This window comes from Sciurus vulgaris, assembly GCF_902686455.1.
Source record: "Sciurus vulgaris genome assembly, chromosome: 19".
Taxonomy (NCBI): domain Eukaryota; kingdom Metazoa; phylum Chordata; class Mammalia; order Rodentia; family Sciuridae; genus Sciurus; species Sciurus vulgaris.
The window spans coordinates 31,909,008-31,925,402 of NC_136480.1; the positions used below are offsets into that span (position 1 = coordinate 31,909,008).

Below are 16,395 nucleotides of genomic sequence, written 5' to 3' on the forward strand. Positions count from 1 at the left end.
GCCACAAAATGCCATAATTTCATTGTTCCTTAATGCCGAGTAATATTCCATCACACTCACACACACACACACACACACACACATATATATATACACACATTTTCTTTATTCATGTGTTGAATGACACCAAGTATAGCTATATAGTACAGCTATTGTGAGTTGAGTTGCTATAACCATTGATGGGGCTGCATCACTAAAAGAACTTAACATTAAAAAAAAAAAAGACCCAAATAATATAAGGGCTAAGGAACTGAAGACAATTCACAGAAAAAGAAAAAAGAAATACAATTGATCAACATGTATAAGAAAAAATGTTCAACATCTTAGGAAGTAGAGAAATACAAATCAAAATTACTCTAAGATTTCATCTCACTTCAATCACAATGGCAATTATCAAGAATACAAGTAACAATAAACATTGGTGAAAATGAGGGGTAAAAGCTACACTCATACATCTGCTGGTAGGAATGCAAATTGGTGTAACTACTATGGAAAACAATTTGGAGATACCTCAGAAAACTTGGAATGGAACCACCAATTGACTCAATTGTTCAACTCCTCAGTTTATATCAAAAGGACTAAAAATCAGAATACTACAATGATGCAATCACATCAATGATTATTTTTAATCTTATATTGCATTTATTGATTTGATTTGTGATGCTGGGGCTGAAACTGAGGGCTATGCACATGCGAGGCAATGCCTCTAACACTGACCTACATATCCCCCCCCAAAAAAAAAATTAAATCTGAGGAAAAATTTTAAAAGAAACAAAATAGGTGTGTTGGTGTATACCTGTAATCCCTGTGACTTCAGAGGATGTGGCTGCTTCCACCTGGGGATAACAGGGTCTGATATAATATCACCAAGGTCCCTGAAATTCTTGTTACATCTGAGATATCTCTGCTAGGTGTGCCAATAACCACTATCTAGTTGCAGAGGCAGGAGAGAACCTTGCAAGGGGTCAGTAGGTTGGAAGAGGGTGTGAGGGCATCTTGAATCCAGCTCACCCATCCAACCTGCCCAGCACCTACTGGGCTTCCAGACAACATGGGAGCACTTGCTGGGACCTGACATGAACCTGCTCCACAACTTCTTCCCTAGTAGAGTATCCACTGATTTCCTGATCCCACTGGTTTGCCTATCAAAAGGACCCCCCAGCTTCTCAACCCCCAGGCTCCCAACCACCCCCTAGACACTAAATTGGCGCAGCACTTACAGCTATGGCTGGTCCACAGCTCTCAATACCTGGTCTTGATCTGCCCAAGACATAAAAAAATTTCCTGTACAGGCACCCAGATCCCAGCAGTCAGGCCCCAGGATGTCTAGGGAGAGAAGTTTCTGGTTAGTAAGTCCAAAGGGTGGAGGCAGGAGAGATACAATTTAGAGACTGAAATAGAGACCAGGAACTGTGTGGGTCCCACAAGTGAGGTAAAGGGCTAAGACCAGGGTCCTGCATCACATGAGTGGACCCCAAAGGAGAGTCCTTGGGTGAAGTCTTCCAGTGGGACAGGCAATTGCTATACCCCACCTCCAGGAGTCCAACCTCCAAGTCTAGTCCTCCCACTGTAGTAAATCTTACCATCCTGAGGGTGGACTTACCAACAAACTCCACAGAACCACACTTATCAGATGACAAGGAAAACAGAGAAGGTATTGATTTCCAATGGAAATAACTGTTCAATCTTCCTTCAAGGCTCCTTTATTACCCCTAATTTATTTTTCATTGCCTGCTCTCACATCCCCAACATTTATGAAATCAAGTACTTTTCATGCATGGGGACTGGGTGATTGGAATAGTTTATTATAATTTGGTTGTATATTCTTCTACTTTTTTCACATTTTTCTTTTCTTTTTTTTTTCTTTACTCACTCTACTTTCCACTTATTTATGTTTCCTTGGAGACTCTTTCTCTTTTCTCCTACTAACAACCAACTTCTTCTGATTCCTCCTTCACACTTTCTATGAGCAAACACCACTATAATCTCACCTCCTACCTCATTAATATCACATCCTACACCCCTCACCTGATCTCTACCCACCATTAGAAATGGTAGACCTTATTCCAAACCTCATATTTATGTTCTCGATGATAAATGAACACATCATCTCTGCTTATTGTGATAAAACTCTAAACATTTTAAGAAGGGATATTTTGTTTAAGATTCCTACTATTCCCATTGGGTAATGTCACTATTGATCTCTCCCTTAAAGGTCAAGTATTGGAAACCTGCAGGGACAATTTAAATCTCTAGGATGGAAATATAATACCTCAGATATGCACCGCAAGAGGGGAAGACACATGAACAACATGAGAAAAAAAGGGAAGAATACACCCCAAACAAATCAAGATGCTATATTAATAGAATACATTGACAGAACTGTAGAAGAAATGTGAGAAATGGAGTTCAGAATGTACTAATTAAAGTGATCTGTGAAATAAAGGAGAATGTAAGAGAGCATATTCAAGCAATGAGCCATCACTTTAATAAACAGTTAAAAGACCAATTCAAGAAAGAAAACATTATTTCAATACAGAGATGGAGATTCTTAAAAAAAATGAAGCAGAAATACTTGAAATAAAGGAAACAACAAACCAAATGAAAATCTCAATGGAAAGCCTCACAACACACTAGATCACTTGGAAGACAGAACCTCAGACAATGAAGACAAAATATCTCTTCTTGAAAATAATGTTCATTACAAAGAGAAGTTTGGAAGAAATCATGACCAGAACCTCCAATAATTATGAGATAACATGAAAAGACCAAATTTAAGATATGAAATGAGAAGACACAGACATACAAACCAAATGAATGAAAAATCTGTTCAATGAAACAATGTCAGAAAATTTTCCAAACCTTAAGAATGAAATGGAAAATCAATTACAAGAGGCTTACAGGACACCAAATGTATAAAATCACAACAGATCCATGCTAAGGCACATTATAATGAAAATGTCTAACATACAAAATAAAGACATAATTTTCAAAGGCTGTCAGAGAAAACCATCAGATTACATATAGGGGGCATCCACTATGAACATCAGCCGATTTCTCAGTCCTGACACTAAAGACTAGAAGGTTCTGGAACAACATATTTCAAACTCTAAAATAACATGGAAGCCAACCAAGAGTCTTATACCCAGCTAAACTAACATTCAGATTTGATGATGAAATAAAATTCTTCCATGATAAACAAAAGTTAAAAGAATTTACAAATTGAAAGCATGACTAGCAACAAAAGGTGTTGGTGAGGATGTGGGGAAAAAGGTACACTCATACATTGCTAGTGGGGCTGCAAATTAGTGCAGCCACTCTGGAAAGCAGTATGGAGATTCCTTAGAAAACTAGGAATGGAACCACCATTTGACCCAACTATCCCACTTCTTGGTCTATACCCAAAGGACTTAAAATCAGCATACTACAGAGATTCAACCACAAAAATGTTCATAGCTGCTCAATTCACAATAGCCAGATTGTGGAGCCAACCTAGATGCCCTTCGATTGATGAATACATAAAGAGTCTATGGTGTATATATATATAATATTACTTGGCCATAAAAATAATAAAATTTTGGTATTTGCAGGCAAATGGATAAAATTGGAGAATATCATGCTAAGGGAGATAAGCCAATCTCAAAAAACTAAAGGATAAATAATCTCACTGACAAGTGGATGATGACACATAATGGGGGTGGGAGGGGGCAAGAATGGAGGAAGGATGGACTCTATAGAGGGATAAGAGGGGTTGGGGGGAAGAAAAAATAACAATGAATCAAAAACTATTACCCTAGGTAAATGTATGATTACACAAATGGTATGCTTCTACTTCAAGTACAAACAGAGAAACAAGACGTATCCCATTTGTTTACTACAAAAATGAATTAAAATAACATTAAAATAAGTGACATGCAAAAAATTTTTAAAAAAGCCAGCATGGACTACCAAACATTCCAAGAAAAATATTCCATGAGGAGGAAATAAAAAAAAATGAAAGTCAACAGAGAAACTACACTAGAGAAAAAGTCAATCAAAGAGGAAACTAGGTCAAGTTAAAAACCAAAAATGAACTCTTATTAAGAGCTTTGTCTCCTTCTTTATATTCATATGAATTTTCTTTAATATGAATTCTCTGGCAGTGAGAAAGGGTTCTCTTGAAAATTGTTGCCATAATGTACACATTGGTATGATCTTTCATCACTATTGTGATGTTTAATAAGGGTTGGACAATCCTTACAGCATTTGCAACATTGTTTACATTCACCATTAAGAATCCTGTGGTGTTGAATAAGATGTGAGCCTTGAATAAATGCTTTTACACATATTTGCATTTATATGTCTTCCCTCTAGTATGATTAGTCTGGTGTTGAGAAAGAGTTGAGATGAGTTTAAAATGTTTGCCTCATTCTTTACACTTGTATGGTCTCTCGTCCCTATGAATCCGCTGGTGTCTAATAAGAACTGCAGTATACTTAAAACCTTTGCTACATTTCTTACATTCATATGGTCTCTAATCCCTATGAATCTTTTGGTGTTGAATAAGAGCTCCACTACACTTAAAGCCTTTGCCACATTTGTTACATTCATATGGTCTCTCATCCCTATGAATCCTCTGGTGTTGAATAAGGGCTCTACTATACTTAAAGCCTTTGCCACATTTGTTACATTCATATGGTCTCTCATCCCTATGAATCTTCTGGTGTTGAATAAGGGCTGTATTATACTTAAAGCCTTTGCCACATTCCTTACATTCATATAGTCTCTCATCACTATGAATCTTCTGGTGTCTAAAAAGAATGGTCCTATCCTTAAAGCTTCTGCCACATTCCTTACATTCATATGGTCTCTCATCACTATGAATCTTCTGGTGTTGAATAAGGGCTCTATTACACTTAAAGCCTTTGCCACATTCCTTACATTCATATGGTCTCTCATCACTATGAATCCTCTGGTGTTGACTAAGAGCTGCATTACACTTAAAGCCTTTGCCACATTTGTTACATTCATATGGTCTCACATCACTATGAATCCTCTGGTGTTGAATAAGAGCTGCATTATACTTAAAGCCTTTGCCACATTCCTTACATTCATATGGTCTCTCCTCCCTATGAATCTTCTGGTGTTGAATAAGGGCTCTACTATACTTAAAGCCTTTGCTACATTCCTTACATTCATATGGTCTCTCATCACTATGAACACTCTGGTGTCTAAAAAGGGTGGCACTATCCTTAAAGCCTTTGTAACATTCCTTACATTTGTATGGTCTCTCATCACTATGAATCTTCTGGTGTTGAATAAGGACTCTACTACACTTAAAGCCTTTGCCACATTCCTTACATTCATATGGTCTCTCATCACTATGAATCTTCTGGTGTTCAGTGAAATTTGAAATTCGTGTAAATGCTTTCCCACATTCTGTACATTTGTAGGGCTTCTCTCCAGTATGAGTCCTCTGGTGTTGAGTAAGGCTTGAGGTATATTTAAAATCTTTTTCACATTCTATACATTTGTATGGTCTCTCTTCAGTATGAATGCTCTGGTGCTCAGTAAGTTTTGCGATGTAAGTTAATGCTTCTCCACATTGTTTACATATATAGGGCTTCTCTCCAGTATGATTCTTCTTATGTTTAGTAAGGACTGACTTTTGATTAAAATCTTTACCACAATCTTCATGTCCGTAGGGTGTATCATTACTATGAAAAAGGGTTGAGAAATCCTTAAATGCTTTAATACATTTTGTAAATCTGTTTTGCATTCTTCCCACATGAGTTTTCTTGCACTGAATAATTCTTTTGATTTTATTTAAAATTCTTCCACATTGTTTATAGTTGCTATTCTTTTCTTTAATAAGGATGCTCGGAATGATAAATTTTGAGCAATGATGAAATACTTGTTCGAATTTGTTGCCTTTGTAAAGCTTCTTTGTAAAATGATCACAATGATATTTTCTAGGATTTGAAAAAAATAGTAAGTATTTGTGAGTTTTACTGCATTTCTTAAATTTTTCACCAATAAAAATGCACTCATTTGTTTAGGGTACAGACCTGGACAAAAGATCTTGAAAGTTTTATGATAAATGTAGAATTCTCACCAAATATCTATACCTGATTTTTGATTAAGTAACAATGGATAAGTACAGATTCTCTTACATTCCTTAAAATGTTACATTTGGACCCAAGGAAGGGGTGTTTGTTCAACAGAGAACAACAGATTCTCCATTAAGTTAAAAAAAAAAAAAAAAACTGATCATAGTTAGTAATTTATTTTATATTATTAAATCTCTTGTCTACAAATATATTTGAGTAAGAATTTAACCAAATTCTACATTTCAAATATTTGTTTTTATGAACTGAAGCATGCAATAGATTTTATTTCATATTTTCCAATTTTATTTCACAACAAGGTTATGTTATCAAAAATTCAGTGGAGATAAATTTTCAAGACACTCAATACCTTCCTCAAAACTGACTAGCAAAATTAAGGTGTTTTCTGAGACTTCATATATTCTTGATATCGATTTATGATAAAAATTTTTATTCTACAGTTATCTCACATTTATTATATTCATCATGACAATTGTCCCAAACATTACTCTCTTCCACACATTTCCATTCTTTCCTTAAGCATACATTTTCAATGCCATAGTTTCCATACCTTCCCTTTATCACCTGATGGAATGAACATTTTATTCCCAGCTCTGATGAAAATTCTTGGGTTTGATGAGAATACAAAACTGAAAGAAATCAAAGAAATAAATTATTTTACTTGCTGCACTCTTGTGAATATTCTTTGCAAAAAATGAAGTTATTATCAATGTGAGTACATCAAAAAGGGAACAGCAAAGCAAATCTAAGATTAAATCCATAGATTAAAATCCCCATAATCCATAGATTAAAAAACCCCAAAAAATGTATCAATAAATGGGCAAGAAATCTTAACATGTCCTTCTCAAAAAAGAAATAGGAAGGATCATCAAGTTTATAAAAATAAGGCCAATATCTCTATCAATTAGAGAAATGCAAAATACAACTATACTGAGATTCCCCCACATTCCAGTCTGAATGGCAGTTACCAAGAACATATGTAACAACAAATGTTGGCATGGATGAGGGGAAAAGGGGATGCACTTATATTGTCAAACTGAAAATTGGAGCAAGCTGTATGGAGATTCCTCAAAAATTAGGAATGAGCATTGGAGGCTGAGGCAGGAGATTTATGAGTTCAAAACCAATCTCAGCAACATAGTGAGGCCCTTAGCAACTCAGTGATATCCTGCCCCTAAATTAAAAAGAAAATCATAAAAGGGCTGGAGGGGTGACTCAGTGGTTAAGCACCTCCGGGTTCAATTCCCAATGAAAAACAAACTAGGAATGGAACCACCATTTGATCCAGTTATGCCACTTCAACATATCCAAATTATTTAAAATGAGCATGGTGCAATGACACAATTTCTTTAATGTTTACAACAGCACAATTCACAATAGCTTAGGTATCGAACAAAGCTAGAAGCACATCAACAAATATATGAATAAATAAATCATGGTATAGGGAGTGTAGGAATGGAAAAGACAGTAGAGTAAATCTAACATAATTTTCCTGTGTACACATATGAAAATCCCTAAGTGAATTCCACCAGCATGACCACCCACAAGAATTGGCCCTAATTATAATAAGATATATTCCATAGTTCTATAATTTTATCAAAATGGATTTGAATGTCATATATTACTAAGAACAAATAAAAACATAAAATAAACTTCATAAAAATGTACCGAAAAAATTGACTTGTGAGAACTTCAAAACCATCTTAGATTTTACAGAACCTCAGATGAGCACACTAGAGTGAGTCACATAGTAGAGAAAAGGAAAATGTATTACTTTGATCAACACAGTGCTTCCTAAACCACAGTAGGTCATTGTGTAATAAGAAAAAACTATCAACCCCTTTATTCTCCCAAGAGCAAAAGGGAAGTGTGAAAAAAACAAACAGCTATGACTTTCCTGACAACTTGATGCAAACTAGTTTTTGTCTGCACAGGGACCTGGAGATAATGGGTAGGTTTTGAACAACAGTGCCAAAGACACTGATCATGGGTTTAAAAAAGTATTGTTTCTTAAGAAGAAATATGGGCATTTACAGTGGGAGAAATGCACACACACATCTAGAGAAGATACCGCATAAAAACTGGCTTGAGGGGCAACAGAAGCCTATCACAACTGATGTCAGCATGACCGGAATGAAGTCCAACCATACAGATCACCAAAAAGGACTGACTTTTTAATGTTCATACTTTTTGTTATTTAGTAACTGATTACACATAACTTTTATGTGCATGATGTTTTATGGCACACAAATGGCAAAATATAGCTAATTAATACATGCATTATTCTATGTAATTAGATTTATTTTTAGTAAACTTTACATACATTCTAGTAGCACTCATTAGAAGCAATATAGGAGTGGCTGGGCCCTTCTCCCTCTGCAACCTGCAGACAGGTGCTGTTGCTATCACTGCTGCTTGCCTTGCAGATCCTTCCCGTCATTTTACTGAGTATTTTTGTTGAACCTGCTTAAGAATTCAGAAAAACTGCTAAGTAACCACTGGAGGAAAGGTCTAATCTGACAGCTGATGCATATTCCATCCACATTAGAACAAGGTCATACATTTTTGTAAATATTCTTCTCAAACTAATGTGCCCTTGCTACAAGCCTCTATTGATGGAGACTTTAACTACTCTATGAGGCTTCAGGAAAGTGGCTATGACTCAAATATCTGTGACAGCAGAGGCAGGACAGGCCTTCACCTTACAACAGCCCAAGGAAATGTAGCCATCAGCCAGCTGTTGCATAAATTTGGTGCTGATCTACAGATTATCAAGGAAACACAGCTCTTTACCTCTGTGGCCATGTGGATTCCATTCCATTCTTAGCTTTCAATGGACTCAAAATTGATATATACAATGATCAAGGTGTGACTCCTTTAGTTCTGGCACTCTCCTTTAGTTCTGCAGGGGAGTGAATAAAGATGTCATCTGATTGCTGGAATCTTTGGAAGAACAGGAGATAAAAGGATTTCATAGAGGAATCCACTCAAACTGGAGACCATGCAGATGGCTTAGAGTGAAAGTACCATGGAAAGCCATTCTCTCCTCAATCCCATCCTACAGCCAGGTGAAGGGGTCCTTTCCAAGCTTTTGAACCACTTGGAAGGAATTTGTAGGGCTTCTGGAGGGTCCTACTCCTGATCTTTGCCATTGCTTTGCTGTCACTTGGCATTGCCTACTATGTGAGTGGAGTGCTGCCCTTCATGGAAAACCAGCCTGAACTGGTGCATTAAAGGAGCTCAAAGAGGTGAGGCCAATGCCTATTTCTTGACTCCCAATATTGATTCCCAATTTCTCAGAACTTTTCTTAGTGCAAGGCACTGAGGGCTGAACATTTTTCTTTATGCACTTTTACTTATTGTAATCCTTTTAGAAGAATAATGTGTTCATTTGAACTTCATACTGTAGTCAACTATAGTGCATCCTAATGCTACCTCTGACTCAACCTGACTTCTTAAGAAAATCTGCCCATAGCCTTGTTTCATAAAAACATGGAAATGACTAGAGAATAGAAGCTAAAGGAAGAGAGTAGAAGTTCTTAGAATGGAATCCTTACACTAATGTTGGACCAATTGAAGTATTCAAAAGGAAAAAGCCTTCCATTTATGAATATTTGGGTGGTGGGTTTAGTTTTGTTTATTTTTGCAAGAGCTCCTTTTCTCTTTTTATTTAATTTCTCTGGGGAGAGGACAAAACTTTCAAAATGAGCTATAGTTTCTTCGGAACTGATCAACTTAATCTTTGCTTTAGGGTGATTTTGATTTATTGCAAACTGTTTTGCTTGTAAGTGTCTGTGAAATATCAGCTTCAGGAGTTCATTTTGTTCACTTTCTACTTTCCCCTTGTGTATATTTTAGAGGTGTCTTTTCCTCTAAAATGCAGTCAGAAACATCTTTTTCTGCTGAATAGTTAGCAGGGAGAATAAATTCTAATATTTAATGTCACTAGAATTCTCTAGTGCTATTGCAGTGGAAACATCATTTCAATAAGCTAGCTGTGCATCACAGTTGTATCATAATTATTTACTGTGCAGTCCTGTTTAGAGTCCTATCAGAGGGAAATTGAAATGTAAGGGAAAAAAGGATATCAAACATTAAGAAGCACAATGATTTCCAACAAGAATAAACACAAAAAATTCAAAATAAAGCACATATTATCAAAGTTTCAAAATTCACATACAAATTTTGAAAGGATCAAAAGATAAGAGATGTATCACTTACAAGGACATCTAAATAATTATTAGTTGATATTTTTTTACTGGAAGCCTTCCTGAAGAGAATTGGAACATATAATTCAATGAACGAGAAAAAAAAGAAAAAGAAAAAAACTAACATCCATAAATAGTATATCCAAAATTACTATTTTTCAATAGTAAAGAAAAAGAAAGCATATCAAGATACACAAATGCTGAAAAAGTTTCTGACTTCTAGACCTGTGCTACAAGAAATTCTATAGAGAATCCTTTCAATTGAAAGTAAAATAAATCTTCACAAAGCACATCATTTAAAAACCTGAAAATTTACTGGAAAAAGAACAAATACACAAAAATATGAATTCTATTACACTCTAATGATGATACAAAATACAACTTTGCTATAGAATTTCAAAGACAAAAGGAAGGCTATCATAAACCTGTTAATTAGTGTACAATATGAAAATAGCTGTGAAATCAATAACAACATTAAGAGGACATGCAAAGATGTTGATTTTTATATGGAATTTTAGTAAATTAAGTATCAATACATAATGTAGTTATATAATCCCAATTTAATGGCAAAATAACCATAAAATATATAGAGAGAATATGGTGAGACTTCAAAGAATGTCACTATAATAATCTATGTACCAAAAATTAACACAAATAAAAAAGTAGGAAAAAATTTTATAAGCAACAGAGAAAACAACTTACAAAGTAACAGTAATAAGTTCATTATTTTCAGTAATTTATCTAAATATAAATGGATTATTATTAAACACCAATCAGAACACAAAACATGACAAATGGGATTAAATCTCAAAATTCCTGTTTGGTCTCTACATGGGATTTTATTTAAATTTATGATCAATTTTAGTAAAAGGGAAATGATGAAAAGGATATTGCATGCAAAGTGGAAAAAAAGAAATCAGAGATGGCCATAATTATGTCAAACAATTAAGCAAGAAGTTATGTGAGATAAAAGGCTTTCTAAGTGCAAATATTATGAAAAAAGAGAAAACTAGAATATTATATAAAGATAGAAAACATCACTCTCTAAAAACTTAAAATAATAGTAAATACATGTTTAACTTGCATTGTACTTCCAAATATAGAGAGGCCACCTTGAGACAATTGATAGAAATAGTGACACAGTAATATTTGGAGAAACCAATCTCCAATGACTAAAACAGAGAATAAAAGCAGGCAGAATGGTAAACAGGGACAAGAAGACTTCAGGAACTAGTATAAATCAACTAGACTTTCAGACCCAACCTTCTCATTAGCTCATGAAATATTCTGGATTGAACAGCTTAAAAGCAGAAAGTACCTTAAGAAATTACAGTATTTAAATGATGTTATAAACAAACTACAGTAAATTAGAAATCAAAAGGGGAAGTGACATTTAAAACTCCAAAAATGTGTGGAAATGGTGCACTCTTAAACATGGGCTCATTTAAGAAATGAAAGATAAAATTAGATATTGTCTGTACTACTGAAATGATCTAGAGACTCCTGGTATAAGCTATCAAAATTCCAACATTATTTTTTCAAACACAGAAAGACTGTTTCACATCCCATGAAATTACAAGTGCTTATAAATAAATCAAAATTATTCAAAATAGAAACAAATTTGAATAATGCTTTCTGATTTAACAGGGAATAAAAGTTACAATATTCAATAGATTCATATGGACAAGGACTCAGAAAAGTAGCCAAATGGAACACAACAGAGTAAATCCTCACTTATATGTGTGATTTAAGACATAGTTACACAGTTGCAATCATTAAATCATTTAAGAGGGTCAACAGGGGTAGCAAAAATAAATGTCCTTTCATATGCATGAATGAGGGCAATATGGAAAAAAACTATAAAATGTTTTTCAACTTTACAAGATGAGAAACTGCATACCATCTATCATAAATATTCATCTTAAAGACATCATGCTTACTGAAATAACCATTCATCAAAAGCCAAATCTTGTGTGATTCTACTGATATGAGACATCTAAAGGAATCAAACCCTTTGCACAGAAAGAATGGTGTTTGTGATGGGTGACAAAGGAGCCCTTGTTTTTTGTGAAAATCCAACTTTATTGTGGGAGATGTAAACTTCCAAGAAGGATGTTGCAAAACAACCTGAATTAAAACTACTGCACAGTACTTGAAATATTGAAACAGTCAGTTTAGTTTTATGTGGTTTGATTGATTTAAATTTTAAAAATACATAAAAGATAAACAGAAATGTAAAAATATTTGAAAGTCCTACTTTAAAATGCTAAAATCTTTATCCTAGACAAAAGAAGAGTTTTATCAATAAATAGATGATAGGCAAACTAGTAATTCTAGCCTGAGGAAGAATTGCAAATATGAAATCAGTTTGAACACCTTTGCAAGAATCTATTTCAAAATAAAAATAAAATGGGGCTATGAATGTAACTAAGGATTAGAGTACCCCGAGTACAAACCTCAGTATATGTACATATATCCACATATTTTAATTAGATAAACTATACAAATACCAAGATGGAGAAAAGAAACAACATATAGTATGCAATCATAAACAAAATAGGAACAATATTTATAAATCAAGTAAAACATGTAATTCTAAGACAACAGGCACATGCTTCATGCATATTTCAACTTACATTGTTCAAAAATGTGAAGTAGGCAATTTACATTCAATCATAATGTATACATTACAAAAATTAACACATTATTCATTGATGGGAGGAAACCTACATCTCAACCTATCCTAAACAATGGGACACAAATGGGCACCAGAATAATAGAAAATTTAATCCATAAAATCTCAATAACCATATTATTTTAAAAATCTTGTTTACAATACTAATTTTCAGTCATAACTATGCACTCACAAAGAACTGGAATTGTGAGAAGAAAACATTCATTACATGGCAGAGAATATTAACAGAAAACCCAGATTGATAAAGAGTCCTGAGATGAAAATTTAAGTGAATAAATATTTAAATCATATTACAGAAACTGTTTTAGGATATTAATATATTGCAATGATTTAACCTAGAGACATTCACAAGTGTAAACAGGTATTCTAGTGGCCTTCAAAATCAATAGAGATGTCAGACCATGCAGATCCTAATAGACAAAGGGGGGTACTTTGGCTGTTGATTTGAATATACTCAGGGATCACTAAGGGAAAGAAGAACCCTAAAAGGATTTGAAATTATGATAAGTATAGGGAGGGGCATGCCCTTTTATGACTGCAAGACAGATAAAACTAGGTTTCTGAAATTCATTTCTGTTGGATTAGAGCTTCTCAATTAACATATTTAAGTGTGATTTCCTCCTTCACATTGGGACCTATCTTCAGGAATCTTTGGTTTTATTCATATCTACTCACCTGTATATATGGCTGCTCTTATATTTTGGATGTGAAGTATCCCCAAATGCTCATGTGTGAGATGATGTGAAAAGGTTGGGGGTTAAGTGTTTGGGTTATGAGAGCATTAACCCAACCAGAGAATTGATCCTTGGATAAAATTAACTGAGCTCTAGGTATCTGTGGTCTGGTAGGTTTGGCTGGAGGAGGTGGGTCATTGGAGGCATATCTCTAGTGTATAAATTTTGTCTCTGTATCTTGTCTCTGGAGTCTGTACCTCTCAGCCTGCTATCATCATGTGAACTATGTTCCTCCACCAAAACCTTTCAGCATGATCTTCAGCCTCCTGTGAAGCCCCAAGAAATGGAGCTGGCTGTTTACGGACAAGGACCTTTGAAGCCATGAGCCACAAGTAATCTTTTTCTCCTTAAAATGATCTTTTCAGATCTTTTGGTCACTGCAGCAGAAAAAAATAAAAACCTGTTTAAAACAGCTACTGTCTCTTGTCTCTTTAGATTCCATGGATCTTTCCTTTGGTCCATATAGGTGACTAGGAATGGCTTGGAGACAGTGAGGATTGTTTACAGGAAAATGGAATGACTGATGGGAATCCTCCATGTAGTTACTGAATTTATGTCCTACTACTGTGTTCATTAGAGAAAGGCCAGATTCTGGAAAATTATTTCTCCAAATATTGTATCTTGACAGACTCATTAGAATATATATATTATATATATATAATATACATATATATGTTATTATATATATATGTTCATTAGAACATATATATATGAACATATATAATATATATATGTTCATTAGAATATATATATATATAACATTTCACTCTTTAAAACCAGAGCACAATTTCTAACTATCAACAGTAAAGGGAATGAATCAAAGATAAGAAAATACATTGAACTTAAGGGGTATGTCACAATATATTATACTGTGAAATTTCTTTTACAAATCTGAAGTGAGGGGTGTATATCATATCAAGAAAGAATGAGGTTAAACATAAAAAGTAATATAATTAATATTTTCCTGTCCATATCAACAATTTCCCAATATATTCTCATGAAAGTATGTATCTGAAACTGATTTGTGCATGTGGACCTACAGAAAGATACTCTACAAAGGAAGGACTTTCAATACTGTTAGTGAATCAAGATTCTGAAGGGAAGCTAACTCACTCAGAAAGACCAGGTTTCTGTAGTTCTCCAACATCACATCTCTGTATAATTTCTGCTGAGCCACATCCAGGCATCCCCATTCCTCTTGAGAGAAATCAATAGCCACATCCATGAATGTCAATGGTTTCTAAAATAAGAATAAGCATATAAATGACACTTTGACCATATGATTATTCACAGAGGTTTTAACTTAACCCAATGAGTGTTAAGAGAACTGGTTCTGAAAAAGTTGAGGAACCTCAGTGATTCAATAAGATACTTTTTAACAAAGCTTGCTTGTCTAATGTATTATGTAACTCAGAGGAAAGAGGAAGACATAAGTCCAAAAGAAGTGTATATCCTATACTTTTGTGAACTAAAATGTAAAATTAAAATAAAAGAATATATTTGTATATTTTGTGTATTTCTAAGATGAGAAAGTTATACTGAGTTAGATGATTGCTTCCCAAGTTGAAATGAGCACAAACATGGATTGGATGTGTTGCTAATGCATAGATGGAGTAACTAGTCCTGGGAAAGGATGTGGTTTCTGAGTATGTAGCAAGCTCTCTATTGATGCCACTGGCACTGGTCCAAGAATAACAATGAGGTAGAACACTAAAGAAGAGTTCATTCATGAATCTGAATTCAAATATTTTAAGCAGTTTGTATATTTTGCTACATTATCAAATAGCAACAAGAATCCTTTTATATCATTTCAAATATACACCTTTCACTCCAAGAATTTGCCATATCTTAATGCATACACAAAAAAATAATCTATTGACAGTGGTAATAGTTTTTTTGTTTTTTGGTAATCTTTGAGGACATATTGTCATACATCCAATTAATGCTTTTCCTGGGTTTTTTGCAAGTTGACCTGGCCTACAATTCATAAAAAGGAACATAAATATCAAAATAAAGTCTGAAATTAAAAGAATTTTCAGAGCAGTTATTGACAGTTATTATAACTGAGGAGAGTAATGCAAACATATTAAGGAGGCAATAAAATCAAATGGATTAAATTTTACATTTTAGTACACATGGGAAAAGAGCAACATTTTATGCACTAAAACAAGACAAGCTTTCATGTAAATGAAGGTAAAAATATTCAGTTGTTTAAAATTATAATTCAACTTGGGATTGATGCTTTGTTTGTTTAAGACACTACTGAGATATAACGTTGAAGAAAAGAATAAAAAGTTAGAATTTCTGAGTCTCTTTTTTATAGTTTTCACTTATCATCTATGACCTATATTTTAGAATATTAATGTACTGAGAAATAGGCTTCTTTAAGTTGTTTCTTTTACTGAAAGTGTAAGGAGATTTGAATGTGTATGCCTTTGACCTTGAGGTAGAATAAAATGAAAACAGACCAAGCTATGGTTTCCTTAAAGCCTCCAGTTACAAAGCCAACATGTAGTAAACAAACATGAGAGTTTTTGTTCTCCAAAGCAAGTCACAAGTAAAGAAAAATTAAAAAAAAATAATTTCTGTATAAAACATGGTGGTTTACAAAGAGCATTTAAAACAATTCTAAGGAGATACTTTAAAAAGTT

At 34.1% G+C, this 16,395-nt stretch overlaps 2 protein-coding genes and 1 pseudogene across 3 annotated transcripts in view; 1 reads left to right on the forward strand and 2 right to left on the reverse strand.

Moving 5' to 3' along the window:
• The window catches only part of LOC306650415 (putative zinc finger protein 56), a 43,821-nt gene that overhangs the window by 15,846 nt on the left and 11,580 nt on the right, over window positions 1–16,395 (reverse strand). The window contains exons 2-3 of the mRNA XM_079122462.1: window positions 14,858–14,984; window positions 1,250–1,326 (exon numbers count right to left, since the gene is read on the reverse strand). Coding sequence (XP_078978588.1) covers window positions 1,250–1,326; window positions 14,858–14,984 — 204 coding nt within the window. The remainder of the gene's footprint in view (window positions 1–1,249; window positions 1,327–14,857; window positions 14,985–16,395) is intronic.
• Window positions 1,383–6,853, reverse strand: LOC306650409 (uncharacterized protein). Its single transcript, XM_079122449.1, has 2 exons — window positions 6,658–6,853; window positions 1,383–5,951 (listed from the first exon to the last, which is right to left on the reverse strand). Exon 2 carries the CDS (start codon window positions 5,756–5,758, stop codon window positions 4,514–4,516), a length of 1,245 nt encoding a protein of 414 aa, XP_078978575.1. The 5' UTR covers window positions 5,759–5,951; window positions 6,658–6,853; the 3' UTR covers window positions 1,383–4,513.
• On the forward strand, window positions 6,129–9,798 carry LOC306650459 (ankyrin repeat domain-containing protein 46-like; annotated as a pseudogene). Its single transcript has 2 exons — window positions 6,129–6,136; window positions 8,656–9,798. The product of its transcript is annotated as an ankyrin repeat domain-containing protein 46-like (transcript).

Bases quoted from the DNA above. Each gene is read 5' to 3' on its own strand.
- LOC306650409 (XM_079122449.1), bottom strand. From the start codon at position 5,758: ATGCAAAACAGATTTACAAAATGTATTAAAGCATTTAAGGATTTCTCA.